The sequence below is a fragment of the Varanus komodoensis genome, unplaced genomic scaffold (genome assembly GCF_004798865.1).
Source record: "Varanus komodoensis strain SLA01 unplaced genomic scaffold, ASM479886v1 scaffold16, whole genome shotgun sequence".
Lineage (NCBI taxonomy): Eukaryota > Metazoa > Chordata > Lepidosauria > Squamata > Varanidae > Varanus > Varanus komodoensis.
In genome coordinates this window covers 5,057,730-5,072,190 of record NW_025335468.1, presented here as the reverse complement: position 1 = coordinate 5,072,190, position 14,461 = coordinate 5,057,730, and the positions used below count along the sequence as shown (strand labels likewise).

The 14,461-nt window shown below is 43.8% G+C and overlaps 1 protein-coding gene across 5 annotated transcripts in view; it reads left to right on the top strand.

Moving 5' to 3' along the window:
• Positions 1-14,461, top strand: part of SLC25A22 (solute carrier family 25 member 22) — a 78,799-nt gene that overhangs the window by 33,471 nt on the left and 30,867 nt on the right. For all 5 annotated transcript variants that reach the window (XM_044425665.1, XM_044425667.1, XM_044425668.1 and 2 more), the window contains 3 exons: positions 478-603; positions 3,875-3,930; positions 10,753-10,843. In XM_044425665.1, coding sequence (XP_044281600.1) covers positions 478-603; positions 3,875-3,930; positions 10,753-10,843 — 273 coding nt within the window. The remainder of the gene's footprint in view (positions 1-477; positions 604-3,874; positions 3,931-10,752; positions 10,844-14,461) is intronic.

The window sequence follows — 14,461 nt, the reverse complement described above, 5'->3', positions numbered from 1 at the left end:
AGAGACATGCTTTCTGATCTTGGCAATTTCTGTTACAAAAACAATAGTGATATTTCTATAGAGCAGGGACTCGTCTATCACAGCTGCTTTTGGGCAGCTTGTGGGTCTTGTTTGAATTATGTCAATCCCATATTTTTCATTACGTTTAGCCATGCTTAGTCTGTTGTGACAAAACCAACTAAGAATCTTGTGATACCTGAAGGGTGTAATCCTGTGTGTGTTTGACAGACAGAAAGCCCTACAAAAATGCAGAAATTCCATGCATTCCCTAGCCAGCCACACTGGGACTGGTAGGGCTTGTTTCCTTTTAAACATGCTTAAGATCGCACCCTAAATCTATTAGTTTTTTAAGCACTGTTAGTTCCTTTGAAGTGCTGGCATTTCTTGTGTCTCCTGTTTCCCGGCATAGCCATCTTAGTTCTTTTTTAAGGTTGATCCCTTGTTGACTGTGGCCCTCCGTGTTGCTTTCTCGCACAGTTTACCTGCCAAGCTGATCAATGGAGGAATAGCTGGGCTGATTGGCGTCACCTGCGTATTTCCTATTGACCTGGCAAAAACTCGCCTACAGAATCAGCAGAATGGCCAGAGGATGTACACCAGCATGTAAGTATCCTGGAGTCCATAATACATGGAGGCTTAAAGATTGGCTCAAGGCCAGTCAGTATTATCTATAGAGCCCTGGAGATTTGAACGTTGGATACCCATGCTGGATCACAGCGGCTCGCATTATAATTCTTTCTGCTGGGGCTCTCATTGATTAATGGCATATATTTGCATCACCTGGGTCCTTATGCAAGGTTTCTCTGGTGCTCAGAGGAGGACAGTGTGGTGTCAGGAAATAGGCTGCTTGCCACTTTGACAACTGGCTGCAAGCTGCCCCTGCTGCCAGCCTTTCCAGCAATCTTCCCTGGCCCCAGCTGAACACATCAGTGCAACAGGAACTCAGCTTGCCCTCGGCAATCAAGCAGCCTCCAGGGGCACATAGGCAGGCCCACTGCTGGGTGATGGGAGGTGGCTGGCAGGCTCTGGCAGGAGTGTCCCCAAAGAGGGCACCCCATTGTGGTTTGCGTCTTCAGGGTGCTGTGGGGGTAAGGGTGCCTTTTCTTTTTCCATCACGTGCCCAGGGGTTTGTGCCTGCTAAGCATGTACATGGCAGTATATGCCTGGGAATGATCCCGGGAGGAATGGTATGGGGCCAGGTGGGGGACTGTGAGGGTCCCAGGCAGTGCAGTGATTGGAAGAGGAAGAGACGGTGCTGGGAGGAGAACTAGCTAGATGAGAGGAACTCAGCCCAGACAGCAATGGCTGCACCATGTTCCAGTCTTCCGTCTGCCGACAGGTTTGATGGTTCTATGTCAGCTGCCCTTGGGTCTCCAGATGCTGCTTTTAAGTGTCAGATTGGTGCAGGATACTACCTCCCCTGTCTGCAGCTTAATGGGAGATGAGGTGGTTGATCTGGCATGTACAATTGAGACCTGGGTGGGTGAAATGGGAGGAGCTGGTCTCTTGATTCAGCAAGAGGTACTCTTGAGGGCCAGGATGGAGTGTCACCAACTCTGAGAGTGAGTCTGTCTGTCTGTCTGTCCATCCAGGCAACCTAGTGCTTGCACCTTATGTTGAGACAGACTGAGGATTCTGCTGGTGTGCCATCCATGCTATCCTTCTGGAGCAACTTGCTGATTTGGGAGGGGGGATACTGTGTTTTAATGGTTTTGCTCCTACGTGGAGGGCTATTTCCAGAAGGTGCTGCTTGGGGAATATTGTGCAATCCTGTGGATTCTCCAGTATGGAATTCCTTGGGGTCTGTTCTGTCCCCCATCCTGTTTAGCACTGACATGAAACCTCTGAGTGGAATGCTCAAGAGTTTTGGAGTGTGTTGCCATCAGTAGGCTGATGACATGCAGCTCTATTTCTCCTTTTCATTGTCAGCAGATGAGACTGTGGATGTGCTAAGTAGGTGCATGGCTGTGCCAGTGGGCTGGATGAGTGCTAACAAACTGAAGCTCAGTCCAGGCAAGACTGAGATGCTGTTTGTGGCTGGTCCCTCTGACTGATGGAGGGTGTTCAGCCTGTTCTGGATGGGATTTGACTCCCGTGGAAGAGCAGGTTCATAGCTTGGGGGTTCTCCTTGATCTGTCTGCATCACATGAGGTTCAGGTTGCCTCAGTGGCTTCAAGTGGCTTCTGCCAGCTTTGGCTGGTGGCCCAGCTATGTCCCTATCTGGAAATGGATAGCCTGACTTCAGTAACCTATCCTCTGGTAATCTCCAAATTAGATTACTGCAGTATACTTGATACAGGGTTGCCCTTGCAGAGGGTTCAGAACCTGCGACTTGTGCGGAATGTGACAGTGGGATTAAGAACTGGTTCTCATAAGTCTGAATGTATAAAGCTAGTTCTGCTCTACTGTGCACTGGCTGCCAGGATGCTTGTGAGCCTAGTTCAAGGTACTGATTTCAATTTATAATCTTTATACGGCTTGGAACCACCATACTTGATGGAGCACCTCTCCCAGCCATCGTCCACACAGGCTGTACGCTCAGCATCCGGGGTCCTCCTCCAAGTGCCAATCCTGAGGAACATAGGAGGACGGCAACAAGAGCAGGGGCTTTCTCTGGGGTGGCCTCCATCTATGGAATGACTTCCCTACGGAGGTTCACCTAGTACCAACCTCGTCATTTTTTTGGTGCCAGGTTAAAACAGCCCTTCGTATTAAGACCTTATCTTTACTTGGATATCCAACGACTTGAGACACTACCCATCCCAGGTATTTTTATAGGGGTACTCGTCCTTGTATTTTTTAGCTGTTTTTAATTTTTCATTTTAAAATGTTTTGTATTTTGGTAAGATTTTAACAGTATTTTATTGCATTGCTTTTATGAACTTTTATAAGCTGCACAGAGAGCTTTGCTGTATAGTAATGACATCATAATAATTTTATCCCATGCTAGCATTGACTAATTGATGTAGCATTTGCTGACGCAGCAGTTTTCCGAGGAAATGCATCGCACCAAGACATATTATCTTAGTGAATTGTGTTACAGGTTGCGTATGCTAGTGCAGTGCAATTTATATTAGCAGAAGTGTCGCTTTAGATACCAGACATAGTCTTGAGGTTTCAAGTCTAAACCGATGCAGTATCCTTCCTATGGTTTTTCACTTCATTTCATATCAGCCCCAGCTGAAGCGACCACTGTTCAAGAATGGTGGAAGGCATCGAATTGAGGCATCTACTGTACAAGGCAAGCCCCAGTCAAAGAGCTTTAAGGGTCAAAATGTACAAAGCCAATTATTTCTGTAGGACAAGAAAACTGTTGGCTTCTCTGTGTGCATTTTAATTAGCCAGAGATATCTCCCAAAGGGGCTTTTGATTTTCTCGTGAAAGGCAATATATTTTTGAGAGAGAGGTTCTGTTATTCTTTGCTGCACCTGAACTTTATTCCTCCTTTCTCTCTTATAAGGCTTACATAAAACACTCAGTTTCATATAACGGTTTTTAAAAGGCTGAGGGAACTTTCAAAAGGAGATATTCTTTTGCAGAAAAGCATAAAAAAGGAAAGTGTCTGATCTCTGACTGCCTTTCTAATAAAGGCTGCCAAAGTGCGAACTGCCTGCTTTTCACTTCTGCGAAAAGATGACTAATGCAGGAAACAGGATTTCTGACTGAGCGATCTGGCTCCACTAAAGCATTCCTTTTAATGACCTTTGGTGCAATTTAGATCTGTGGAATGTTTTCTTCTCCCTGGCCACTGCTCCTCCAGAAGAGTTCAGTCCTTAATTAGGGGTCCAAAACTGGCCTATACAATGGGATTTGGGTGCCTACTGCTACTGATGGCCCTCTCCTTTTCTTTCCTCTCTATTCATCTTTTTAACAGGTCTGACTGCCTCATCAAGACAATCCGGTCTGAAGGCTACTTTGGCATGTACAGAGGTCAGTGATAAGCTGCGTTATCGATCCCAATAAGAGGAGGAGGAAAAAAGTTGTTGCATCTGCATTTGGGTTGCCAACATTTAGTTCTGCTGGACTGTCTGTGCCTTCCTTTCCATGCAAGCAGAAATTCAGCAAGCGAAACTTTACTCTGTTTAGAGAGGCAGTGATGGAATAAACTTTATTAGTGTGGTTTCTGCTTACCAGGTAGCTACTGGTGATGCAGCCAGGGGGAAAATGGCAATCCTGGTCTGATTCTGCAAATGTGAACCAAAGATCAGCAGATTTCATCCTTGTTCATGAAGTGCAGTTCAACATTTTTCCAAAGACTATGAGGTTAATTTGACATTTGGATAAGCAGGAGTAATTTTTGAATACATTTTAAAGGTAGGATGACATGGTGGTTGCTGAGTTTTGATAAACAAGACTGGTATAATATGATCTGATTTATTAAAGGTGTGATCCTTAAAAAAGATTTCTATTATTAGTGCATCAAAAAAACTGGAGGTGATAGGTATAATCTTGGAAGAACCATTTGTTTTGCTCTCCTACGCAGGAAAAAAAAATCTTCAGAGATGGTGCTGGTGATACATACACACTTAATTCAACAAATCCTAATCTTTTACCCTTCAGAAATACTGCCCTTATTCAATTTTAGATGGATTTAGTAATAGATTTAATTTACTTAATCAGTTAAAACTGATACATCAGATCAACTAGATTTTCTTTTATCAGGAAATGCAGTCAGGTAATATTGAGCTGGAAGTAAATATGATTAGACTTGTTGAAATGGAAATAAGGAGAAAAATGTGGAAGAAATGGGTGATACCAATCACAGCATCTCTTTCAGGATTCTCTTTTTGAAGATCTTAACTCCAGTGTCGTCTAGGATATTTTTTCCTCACTGCAAAGATTTGGGGCAGATTTGTAGGCATTGGGGTATTGCTATAGAAGCATATCTGATATAATACTGAACTATTTTATTTGAATAGGAGAATACACATGGCAATTTCTCATTCATATGATTATAATGTGTGTGTGTGTGTGTGCGTGTGTGTATTTCAGTTCAAAATGCATGGGGCTTTTCCTCTCGCCTTCTCTTACTGGGGTTATTATTGGATTAGTTAACATACTTAGATTTTGGGTTTTGCTTTGAATAAGAGAAGTTTTCATATAGAGCCAAATTCAACTGAGTCTGGATGGGAAAAAGCCATCCCTTCAAAAGCAAATATTTCCCTAGCATGAGATTGTCTGGAATAAAGTTTTACTGTGAAGAATTTTGGTTTGGGTTTACTAAGTCACATTTTTGAATTCAAAATAACTTTATAGCTCAAACTGGTTTGCTATTCTGGATATGCATATAGGGTGGGAGAAAAATCAAGCCCTTGCCAAGATGGAAGTGTCTGATCTACAGAACAATCTTACAGTCCTGAGGAAAGTCCCACAAATTGTGTGATTCCTTAGAGTCCCCTCTCCAAGGCAGTAGACAAAGCTACGGCCTTAGAAGGGGACTGTGGAATCAGATCCCACCCACACCCCCTTGTACCCACTGTTGGAAGAACTGTATTGATGGCTTTCTGAGATCACAAGAGTGGTCTTGGAAGACCTTGGAAAGGCCTGAGAGGGGGCAAAGAGGAGAAGGGCCCAGGCCCATTGCCAGCAGCATAACTAGTCTAGGTGGTCTCAGGACCTCTCTAGAGGAAAATGTATGAGCAGGCCAGCAAAGAAGTGAGAACAGCCTCAACTGCTTCTCTTGTCCTGTTGGCAGTAGCCTGGCAGGGCACTGGATATCAGAAGCATCCGAGTTTGGAGGCTTCCATCTTACGAGAGCACAACCCATAGGATTGCATCCTTTGTTGTTACATTTGTTACTCTTCTAGTACTTGCAGTTTTGTACTGTCTGGTCTCCCACATAACATACATGCCATTGGCTGAGGTTAATTCTTGATGTTAAGGCTACTGCCTTTTTCCCCCTAATAGGGTCTTATGCCTTTAATAGCTGGCTGAGAAATTGAAATCCAGCAGCGGAAGCTTCTCCCACGCTGTTATCTTGCCATGCTGCTATTATACGCAGGAAAACTCTCTTGCAGGTGCAGGGTGTGTGTGTGTATGTGTTCAATTTGTGCTGAGGAAAAGGAAGCATCTATCAAATTAGACAGTCTACCTATTCAATTATGCCTGTTCATTCATTATATTTCTGCCAGGTGCCAAGTGAGCCTCTCTGGGAAATTCATTCCACAACCGTAGCAGAAGTGACCCTCTTCTTACATAGGCACTCCCAGCCGCCCTTTGGCAGGGGGTCTGGAGAAGGGCTGATGAGGATGATCTTTAGGGTCTGGGCAGGTATATTTGGGAAGTGATTATTATTCTTCAGGTAACTTGGCCCCAAGCCACTTAGAGCTTTGCACATTCACCCCATTACTTTGAATCGAGCCCATCACTGCAGATGGTGAAGTACTTGCTTACTGTGATTACATTGGCCAGTCCCTGTTAGCCAGTCTCACTAGCCTGTCTTGGACCAGTTGACGTTTTCTGACTGTTTTTAAGGGTAGCCCCACATATAAAGCATTGCAGCAATCCATCTGGGTGACTCCTCAAATGTGGAAACTGTAGATAAGCTATCCTTGTCCAAATGAGGATGTTGTTGGTTTGTCAGCCTACACTAGTAAAAGATGCTCCATATGACCATGCCCACCTGGGCTTCTAGTGAAAATGTTGGATCCAAGAGCAAACCATGAGCCAGATCCTTTAGGGGGAGTACAACCCCTTCCACAACAGGTTGAATAGGCACAAGAATCAGAGGTAACAGTGCCTCTGTCTTGCCTGGACTGAATCTCAGCTTATTGGCCATCATCCAGTTCATTTCCATGCTCAGGCTGTACAATTTGTCAGTCTTGGCACAGTAGCATTTTATTGTATGGGGTCAGAGATCAGAGGCACATAGTTTGAGTTCAAGCAGCTGTAAACCTTGAAATTATTCATGTGTTTAGAAGGGTGTGTTGCTACAACTGCGATCACATTCATTGTATAGTAGTATAGAACTGCAAGAGTGTGCAAATATTTTATCTGTTTCTAAGATTAATTTATACAGCACACAATGACTGTACCTTTTGGGCAGTATAGATAAAGTGTACTCTGTACTCTTTAAGAATTTCCTTTTAGTTACCTGATTACACAAGTTCAGGATCTAGTCCAGTGATTGCTGAAGCTCGCTGCTCCTAAAGGAGCTGCGTCCTATCAGCTCTGTCCTAAGTTTCCCAGGAAACAGAAATAGTTTGTGGCAGTGGGAATACTTGTTCGACTGCTCGGGTCAAACTGCGTTTGCTGCCCATGCACTAATGAGGGCAACAAGCCAATGCGCACGGCGAGGATGCTACGTTTGAACTGGGCTGGCTGGGCGCTTGTGTGGAGGGCAGGGCCTGCAGCAGACGGCCAAAAGCACTCAGGCAAAATGCCACTCTCCATCCTGGCAAATCAGTTGGAACACAAGCCGTGTGTTTGGATTTTACTGGTCGCCAAATTCATCGTTGGCTGTGCTGAGGACCAGGCCAAGACTAGACATGGGTGGATGCCCTGCCAATAAGAGCTGACTGGCTGGAGCCCCCTGGACTTGCTCCATGGACCTGGGCCTCTTCTTGCTCCACTGTGGTAGCCTGCTTGTTCACCTCGATCTCTCCCAAGCCCTGAGAACCGGTGATGAAATGGGGCAGCAGGAGATGCCACTGCCTTCCTGCTTTTGGCCCTCTGCCTGTCAAGAAAGCACATGGTAGTAATGCTGAGAAAGAGAGTGAGGAGCAAAGCAGCCGGTGATCGTGGTGGTGAAAAGGAGGCACTTACTGTGGGTTGTCTTGCCCAAGGGCTCTCAAAAACCTGGAACCAACACTGGCTGGGCAGTGTTTCTCCTTTTCAGAAATAGGAGACTAGAAAACTGAAAACTTTGCTGCTTGTCTGGAGTGGCTTGATTTCTTTTCCAGCTTGTTACGCATCCCAGAACAATTCCCAGAAGGCTGCTCAGACCCCTTCAGGCAAACAGTTCAGATCGGCCCTTGGATGGCAGAGGAATGAAACCTCCTTCCTCCCTGTGCCAAGTGAGCATGTCCACACCGAGCATTTGCCAAGCCGTCTCCACAGCTCAGGACTGCTCGGTGCAGCCCATGCAAGGCAGGCGGCCTTCTTGCTAAGAATACCCTCCTCAGTATCCCAAGCTGATGAGAACATAATGAGGCTTTATTCAACTTCAGTGCAAGATTATTTCTTCCCTCTCTTGCTACTGTGTCAATGCTCTGATTGTGTCACACAGCAGCTTTCAAAACACCGATGCTCATCATCTTTACAGCAAACTGGGCATTGGTTTTTCTGGAGCTTCTTTTCTTTTCCTCTGATAAATAGAAATAGGTGCACAAATTTGTATCCCACCCCTACCAAATAGGAAGTTACAGAAATGTACCTGAATGTATTTATTTTTAATCTGGTAACAAAACCATTTGGAAATGGATTATCAATGTGAATGCCTATTCTTTGAACATACTGCATGTAAAAGTGACCAGCAGAGTTTTCCCAGTGCTGACCCATGATCGCTAATAGAAAACAATACAAAGTATGATCTTATAATACTGCTTTGCATGTCAATCCTGTTTAATAAAATATTTTCAATGCACAGTTTTGAGAATTTTACGAAATGGGAAAGAACCAGATAAAGTGTTTAGTAGAGCAACAAAGCAACCGTGTCGTTCTTCTTGATTGTATATCTAATCTGTCAAAGGTTTATGGAGCCTTTTGTAAAACCTTGTAAAGTGTCTGTTTTATAGTGACCATTTGTTCTGCTTCCTAGTCCTTTGTCAGCATCTGCAGCCTTTGTAGCTTTATTTATGTTCTTTCCTACGTTTGAGCTGCTAGTAAAACAGATAACCATGGAGTGTCAACATCAGGCACTGTATGCCAAGTATCCTATTTTGGAGACTAAAATAGTGGGAGACTGGAAGTCAGTGGGAGTCTGTTTATTTTCCTCTGGTGACTTTCCGTCATTGTGGGTCACTAAGGACACAGATTAATTTTCCCTTCGTCAAGCGGCTTTACTGAAAATATCAAAGCTTTAGGAGAAAAGCATAGATCAACTTTTTGGATGTACATTTTCTCTGTCCCTTATTTGAGCTACAAATATGTTAACCTAGAAGCTTTCGCATTAGATTGAGATCTTATACGTGCACACAAACACACACCCTCATGCTGGGTGAGTCATCTGAAAGGGCTTAACTGGGAGATACAGTGCACAAGCAGAGATCATAACAAGCTTGGATATAAGTAAACTAGATAATGAAAAGGAATGATTTAACACATTACACACCATTTTGTATTACTGAAGTGGTGGTTGAAAGAATAATGGGTTGTACCCAATGCTTGGCATGCGGTGGCGTAGTGGGTTAAACCGCTGAGCCACTCGGCTGGTTGATCGGACGGTTGACAGTTCGAATCCACAGACGGGGTGAGCTCCCGTACTCTGTCTCAGCTCCTACCAGCCTTCCAGTTCGAAAGCATACAAATGCAAGTAGATAAAAAGGTACCACTTTGGTGGGAAGGTAACAGCGTTCCATGCACTTCAGTGTTTAGTCATGTTGGCCATATGACCACGGAAACTGTGGACAAACACTGACTCCCTCGGCCAGGAAACAGAGATGAGCACCACCCCGCAAGAGTCAGACATGATCTTTAATGTCATGGGGAAACCTTTACCCAATGCTACTCCAGCTTACAGTAGACCAATTTAAATGAATGGGACAGAAATTACAGTAATGTTGGATGCAACTTGCTGTTGTGGGCTTTCAGGATTGTGGGAAGGAGCAGGTGTGACTTATCCATCTTCCATAGCTATTCTCATTTTGGATGGATTTCCTAATGGATTTGCATTGGTTCCTCCTGTTACTGTGTCCTCCAGTAATGCCAGTAAGCCTATAGTGTGGATGTTTGATATTTCCACAGGTTGACCCTCTTGCCCTGTCTCCAGCCTTCTATTACTGATAATAATTTCTGGAATAATTGGAAATAGATAGTAAAACTTACTTTACTATCCTTGCTACATTCTCTTTCACAATGGCCCTTTCAGGCTAAAACCACAAAGAGTCTTGTGGCAGCTTAAGGAGTAACACATTTTTCTGGCATAAGCTTTCATGGATACTGTCCATCTGGATGGGCAGGGACAACAAAAGCCCAAAGACAGAATCAATCTTACAGTCCTTAAGGTGCCACAGGACTGTCATTTTCTGCAAAAGACTCACACAGCTATTCCTCTGAAGATCACTACAGTGAAAGGCAGTGTTGAGTTGATTACTAGTATTCCTGCCTCACATAAACATTGGGATTGATAGTGACTGGTAGTGCATTGTGGGGCCTAGATCCCACTTAACCCTTTGGTACGGCTTCTTCCACATATTGCAACCAAGCCTCATTCGTATCCAGTTCTTTACACATTCTACTGGTAAGCAAGAAGCTGAAAGGATGAAAGAGGGGTTGAAGGCCTCTGTCAAGATTAAAAGCTTGTGACTGAAATGAAAAAAAAAGTGTGACACAGCCTTGCTACCACAGGGCTAAAAGGTCAATCACCAATGCAACCACCATTATTTTGGGTAGAAATGATTGGGTCTCACCAATGAGTGCTGCCATAGCATGACCATTGTTTACAGCAGGTCCCTGGAATTGGTGTGCCTTTCTTCTTAGAAGTTTAAGGTGTCTGCTTAAGTTCTGCGTAGCCACTGTGAATATATCATCACATCAAGCCCATCAGGTCTTTCCTGGTGTCCTTACATGCTGTTCTCCTTGTTTCTTGACCAGGGGCTGCAGTGAATCTGACATTAGTGACTCCAGAAAAAGCAATCAAGCTAGCTGCCAATGATTTCTTCCGATATCATCTTGCCAAAGATGGGTGAGTCGAGCAGAGAGCACTTTGCATAATGCTTCGAGCAGGGATGCCAAGATTTATGCTGGGTATGTCAGTATTACTCTGTTGTTTCAAATCTGCTGCGGTGCATATTATGCGTTGCCATTTACGCAAATATAATTTTCAGCAGTTGAAATCAATGGGTACCACTGAATTATCCCACCTATAGAACACATTATTTTTCTACATTCAGCGGGGAGACATGCTTTGCAACTTTTCATTCCTTATGGGCTAAGTTGTCCCTACTTGGTGGAAGCCAATGGTCATGATTGTCGCTTCACTGTCCTGGCCAGGAAAGAATACTGGTCATCTTGGTCCTCTAAAAAGAAAGTAGTTGTCTGGACAGGCTGCTTTGTTCAATTTACAGGTCATGGCATTGTAGCACATCCAGTTCATGTATTGTATGGACAATTCATGTGTTGTTCCCCTTCCAAGGGAGAATAGGGTGGTGTCCAAATTTAAAGCCCTTTAGAAATAACTGCGAAGGAAATGATTCACGTGTGCTACCACTGTTATCAGAGGTGGTACGCCTGCGTAAACCAGTTGCTGAGTTGCTCATGCAGGAGAACACTTCTACCCATCTCGTTTGGAGGATCCTGGGCACAGTGGGTTTGCCACCCTGTGAATGGAGCGCTGAAATGGATGGACCATTGGTCTGATCCAGAATGACTTTTCTTATGTTCACCCAAATCCAGCTGAAGCTCGATTTCATGCAGGTTCTCCTTTTTCTGCCAGACTCATTCCATCCCAATTCCACACCGGATTGCAAATTTGTTTTAATCTGTATAAAAGGTATATACGGTTTGGACCGTTTTTTAAACCCATATTTCTGCCCAAATATCTTCATCTTTTTGCAAATGGATGCATTTCCTCAATTGAATAGAGTGTTTTCTGTCTTCAAAATGAAACCACTTTTTGGTGTGAGCTGCATCACAGACTTTGGAAATGTATGGATTGGGTCAGCAAATGATACACTGCTTTGTGCTTAGGTTTGGGAAGTTACAAATGGCAGGTTCCCTTCTGAGGGGAATAGCAACTCTGGGGATGGAGTGATTTTTTTTTCATGGGATTAAAAAGCTATTCCCACTCTTCCCACATGCCATAATCTTGATTGGTGTCGTGTCCCCCGCACTGCTGTTATTTTTAGATACATTAAATACAAGCAGGTCTGGCCCTTGGTTGAACCTAATAAATGTGTTACCTGCTATTTTTGGCTTATCAAGGAGAGGCACCGAACAACAGAGGCATGTATCTTTCTCTCCAGGAGCTTAGATTTCAGAGATCCTTTATATAGCATAGAGTAGATGTGTCATTCTGCACGTTTGATCAAGATGATGCATGAGAATTGAAAGTGAAAGTCATACTCCTAGAGGACAGTTTCCTAGCTTCTAGAAATAGCCTATTATCTCAGCCAAGGTTACTTTGCCACCATAATTTCCATGGGAAAGTATCCAAAAAGGAATGCAGTACCTGTGATTATTCTAATCAATGCAGAGCAGTCCTTCCTTCCAGTCACTAAGCAGAGCTACTGAAACATTCCAAGCTTAACGCTAACAAATAGGGGTGAAATGACTTGAATGTTTTACTTCAAAATGTCATAGTCAAGATAGGCTTGTGCAGAGAAATGCCAACTTCATCTAGGGGTATTTGCAAGTTTTATGGAAATTTGTACAATTTCCTGCAGAGCTCCTACAGATATTTCTCCCAAGGCAAAATTCACTTCAAATTTGGCTTTATGCAGAATTCAGATCTGGGAATTCTGGTCTGGGAGACTGACTGATCATGTGATGCCTTTTCTTAAAAACTGAAATGCAACAGTGGGAATGGCTGTGCATCAGATCTCATTAGGATGAGGAGGATGTGGTTAACCCTTTCCACTCAAGCTGTTTGGTTAACCAGCAATCCCAAGCCACTTTCTTACCTACAGGGCAAAAGACCTGGATAGCTTGTATCATGGTCCCCATCACTGAAGAATCTGCAAAGGCTAGTCTTGATGGGAAAAATAGTACTGGGGAAAGGTTAAGCATGTGTACATTGTAATCCCTTTAGAGATGCACCTTCGGTATGACATTCCCTAGAACCAAGAAAGTAAAGACTTAGAAAAGGGGATAAGGAAGAGCTTGAGATTAGAAGAACTGTTTTAGAAATAAAGACATTAAATGACTCAGTGTCTAAAGAAATTGCTTGTTCGACAGTCTTTAGAAGAGACAAAACAGCATATAAACTTCCTCTCACACACATGCCTGCATGCCATGTCTCCGATCAGCTCTGTCTCATAATCACTGCAGACCACCACAACTTTTTAAAAACCACAGTGGGTTGCAGTGAATGCCAGGGGCCATTTCAATATTTGGCCCCTGGCTGTGGGTTGCTGTCTCGGCTGAACCTTATTGCAACAAAGAAAAAACTTTAGGGGAACAGGCATGGAAGTCTAAATGATGACCATCATATATATGGAGGCACTGAAAAGATCAGTGCAGTTCCACTGTTCATTCTGATGTGTTTTGACCTGCCTTGAAACTCTGTACTTGTGGTGATCAGGTAGAAGAATTTCAGCAGAGGATTGTTTTCCCCAGGCAGGCTCATAAACAATGCATAACTTAGCTATTTCCTGAGCAGGAGTCACTGAGTTAATTAATGTTGGAACTGTGCATACTTTCCAAACCTTGAAGTCTGCATGCAGTCTTGGTCATGAATCTACATGCTATTGACCCCCTGAACCTTTTACAAGCTCTTGGGTATTGCAGCTGATGTATTTACAGTGAAACGTGACCACTGATGTTGGGCCCATTTGCGAGATGAATGCAAGTTCATTTCTTGGCAAACCTTATTGGTATATTATGGCTGTTAAGTGGCTTGCCTGTAACGGCTGGACCACTTCTGTGGAACTAGTTTACCTGGTACAGACATCTGGCCACAGAGGCTGCTTTGCGGCATCATGGATATATCCGCTTCACAGTGGGGTGGAAATGTAGCACTGCACATTCTCTGTGTACATAGAGTTACAAAGTGCATTAGCATTCAGCCAGTTAATTCTCTCGCTGGTTTTGCAAAGTGACGTGGTTGCAGCGGCAGCAAAAATTCAGCTGCCGTTGTGGTTTGAATTTTAATATTTTGATTAAGCATTACAGTTTACAAGTACAACTTGTATGTCTCCACGCATATGTGGCTGCTTTTATCTTGGAACTAGCTGATGCTCATGGAAGGATAGGGGGTGATAAACAAGCACCTAGAGGTACAGTCGTTTATTTTCCCTTTTGGGGGCAAATGGGAATATGGAAAAGGGTTTAAAAGTGTATTCAGGCCTCAGTGGAATAGGACTAAAATTTTTCTCTGCCTCTCAAGTACTCTAGTCACTGACAATCCAGCCTGCTTCTGTCTGCATAGCTTTATCCTAGGTTCTGTTTCTTGGTCACACTAGAGTGAAACAGTGTTTGACTGGTGGGGCAGAACATTGGGATCTTGCCCTTACATACTACAGATGGAAGATTCAACCAAATGTTGCTTTTGTTAAGAGCCTCAGCCAACCTGAAAGAGGAGCCCTCCCGGTGCATAGCAGGTTGAGGACAGACGGAAGGAGGAAGTATTTTTGTTTCCCACCTT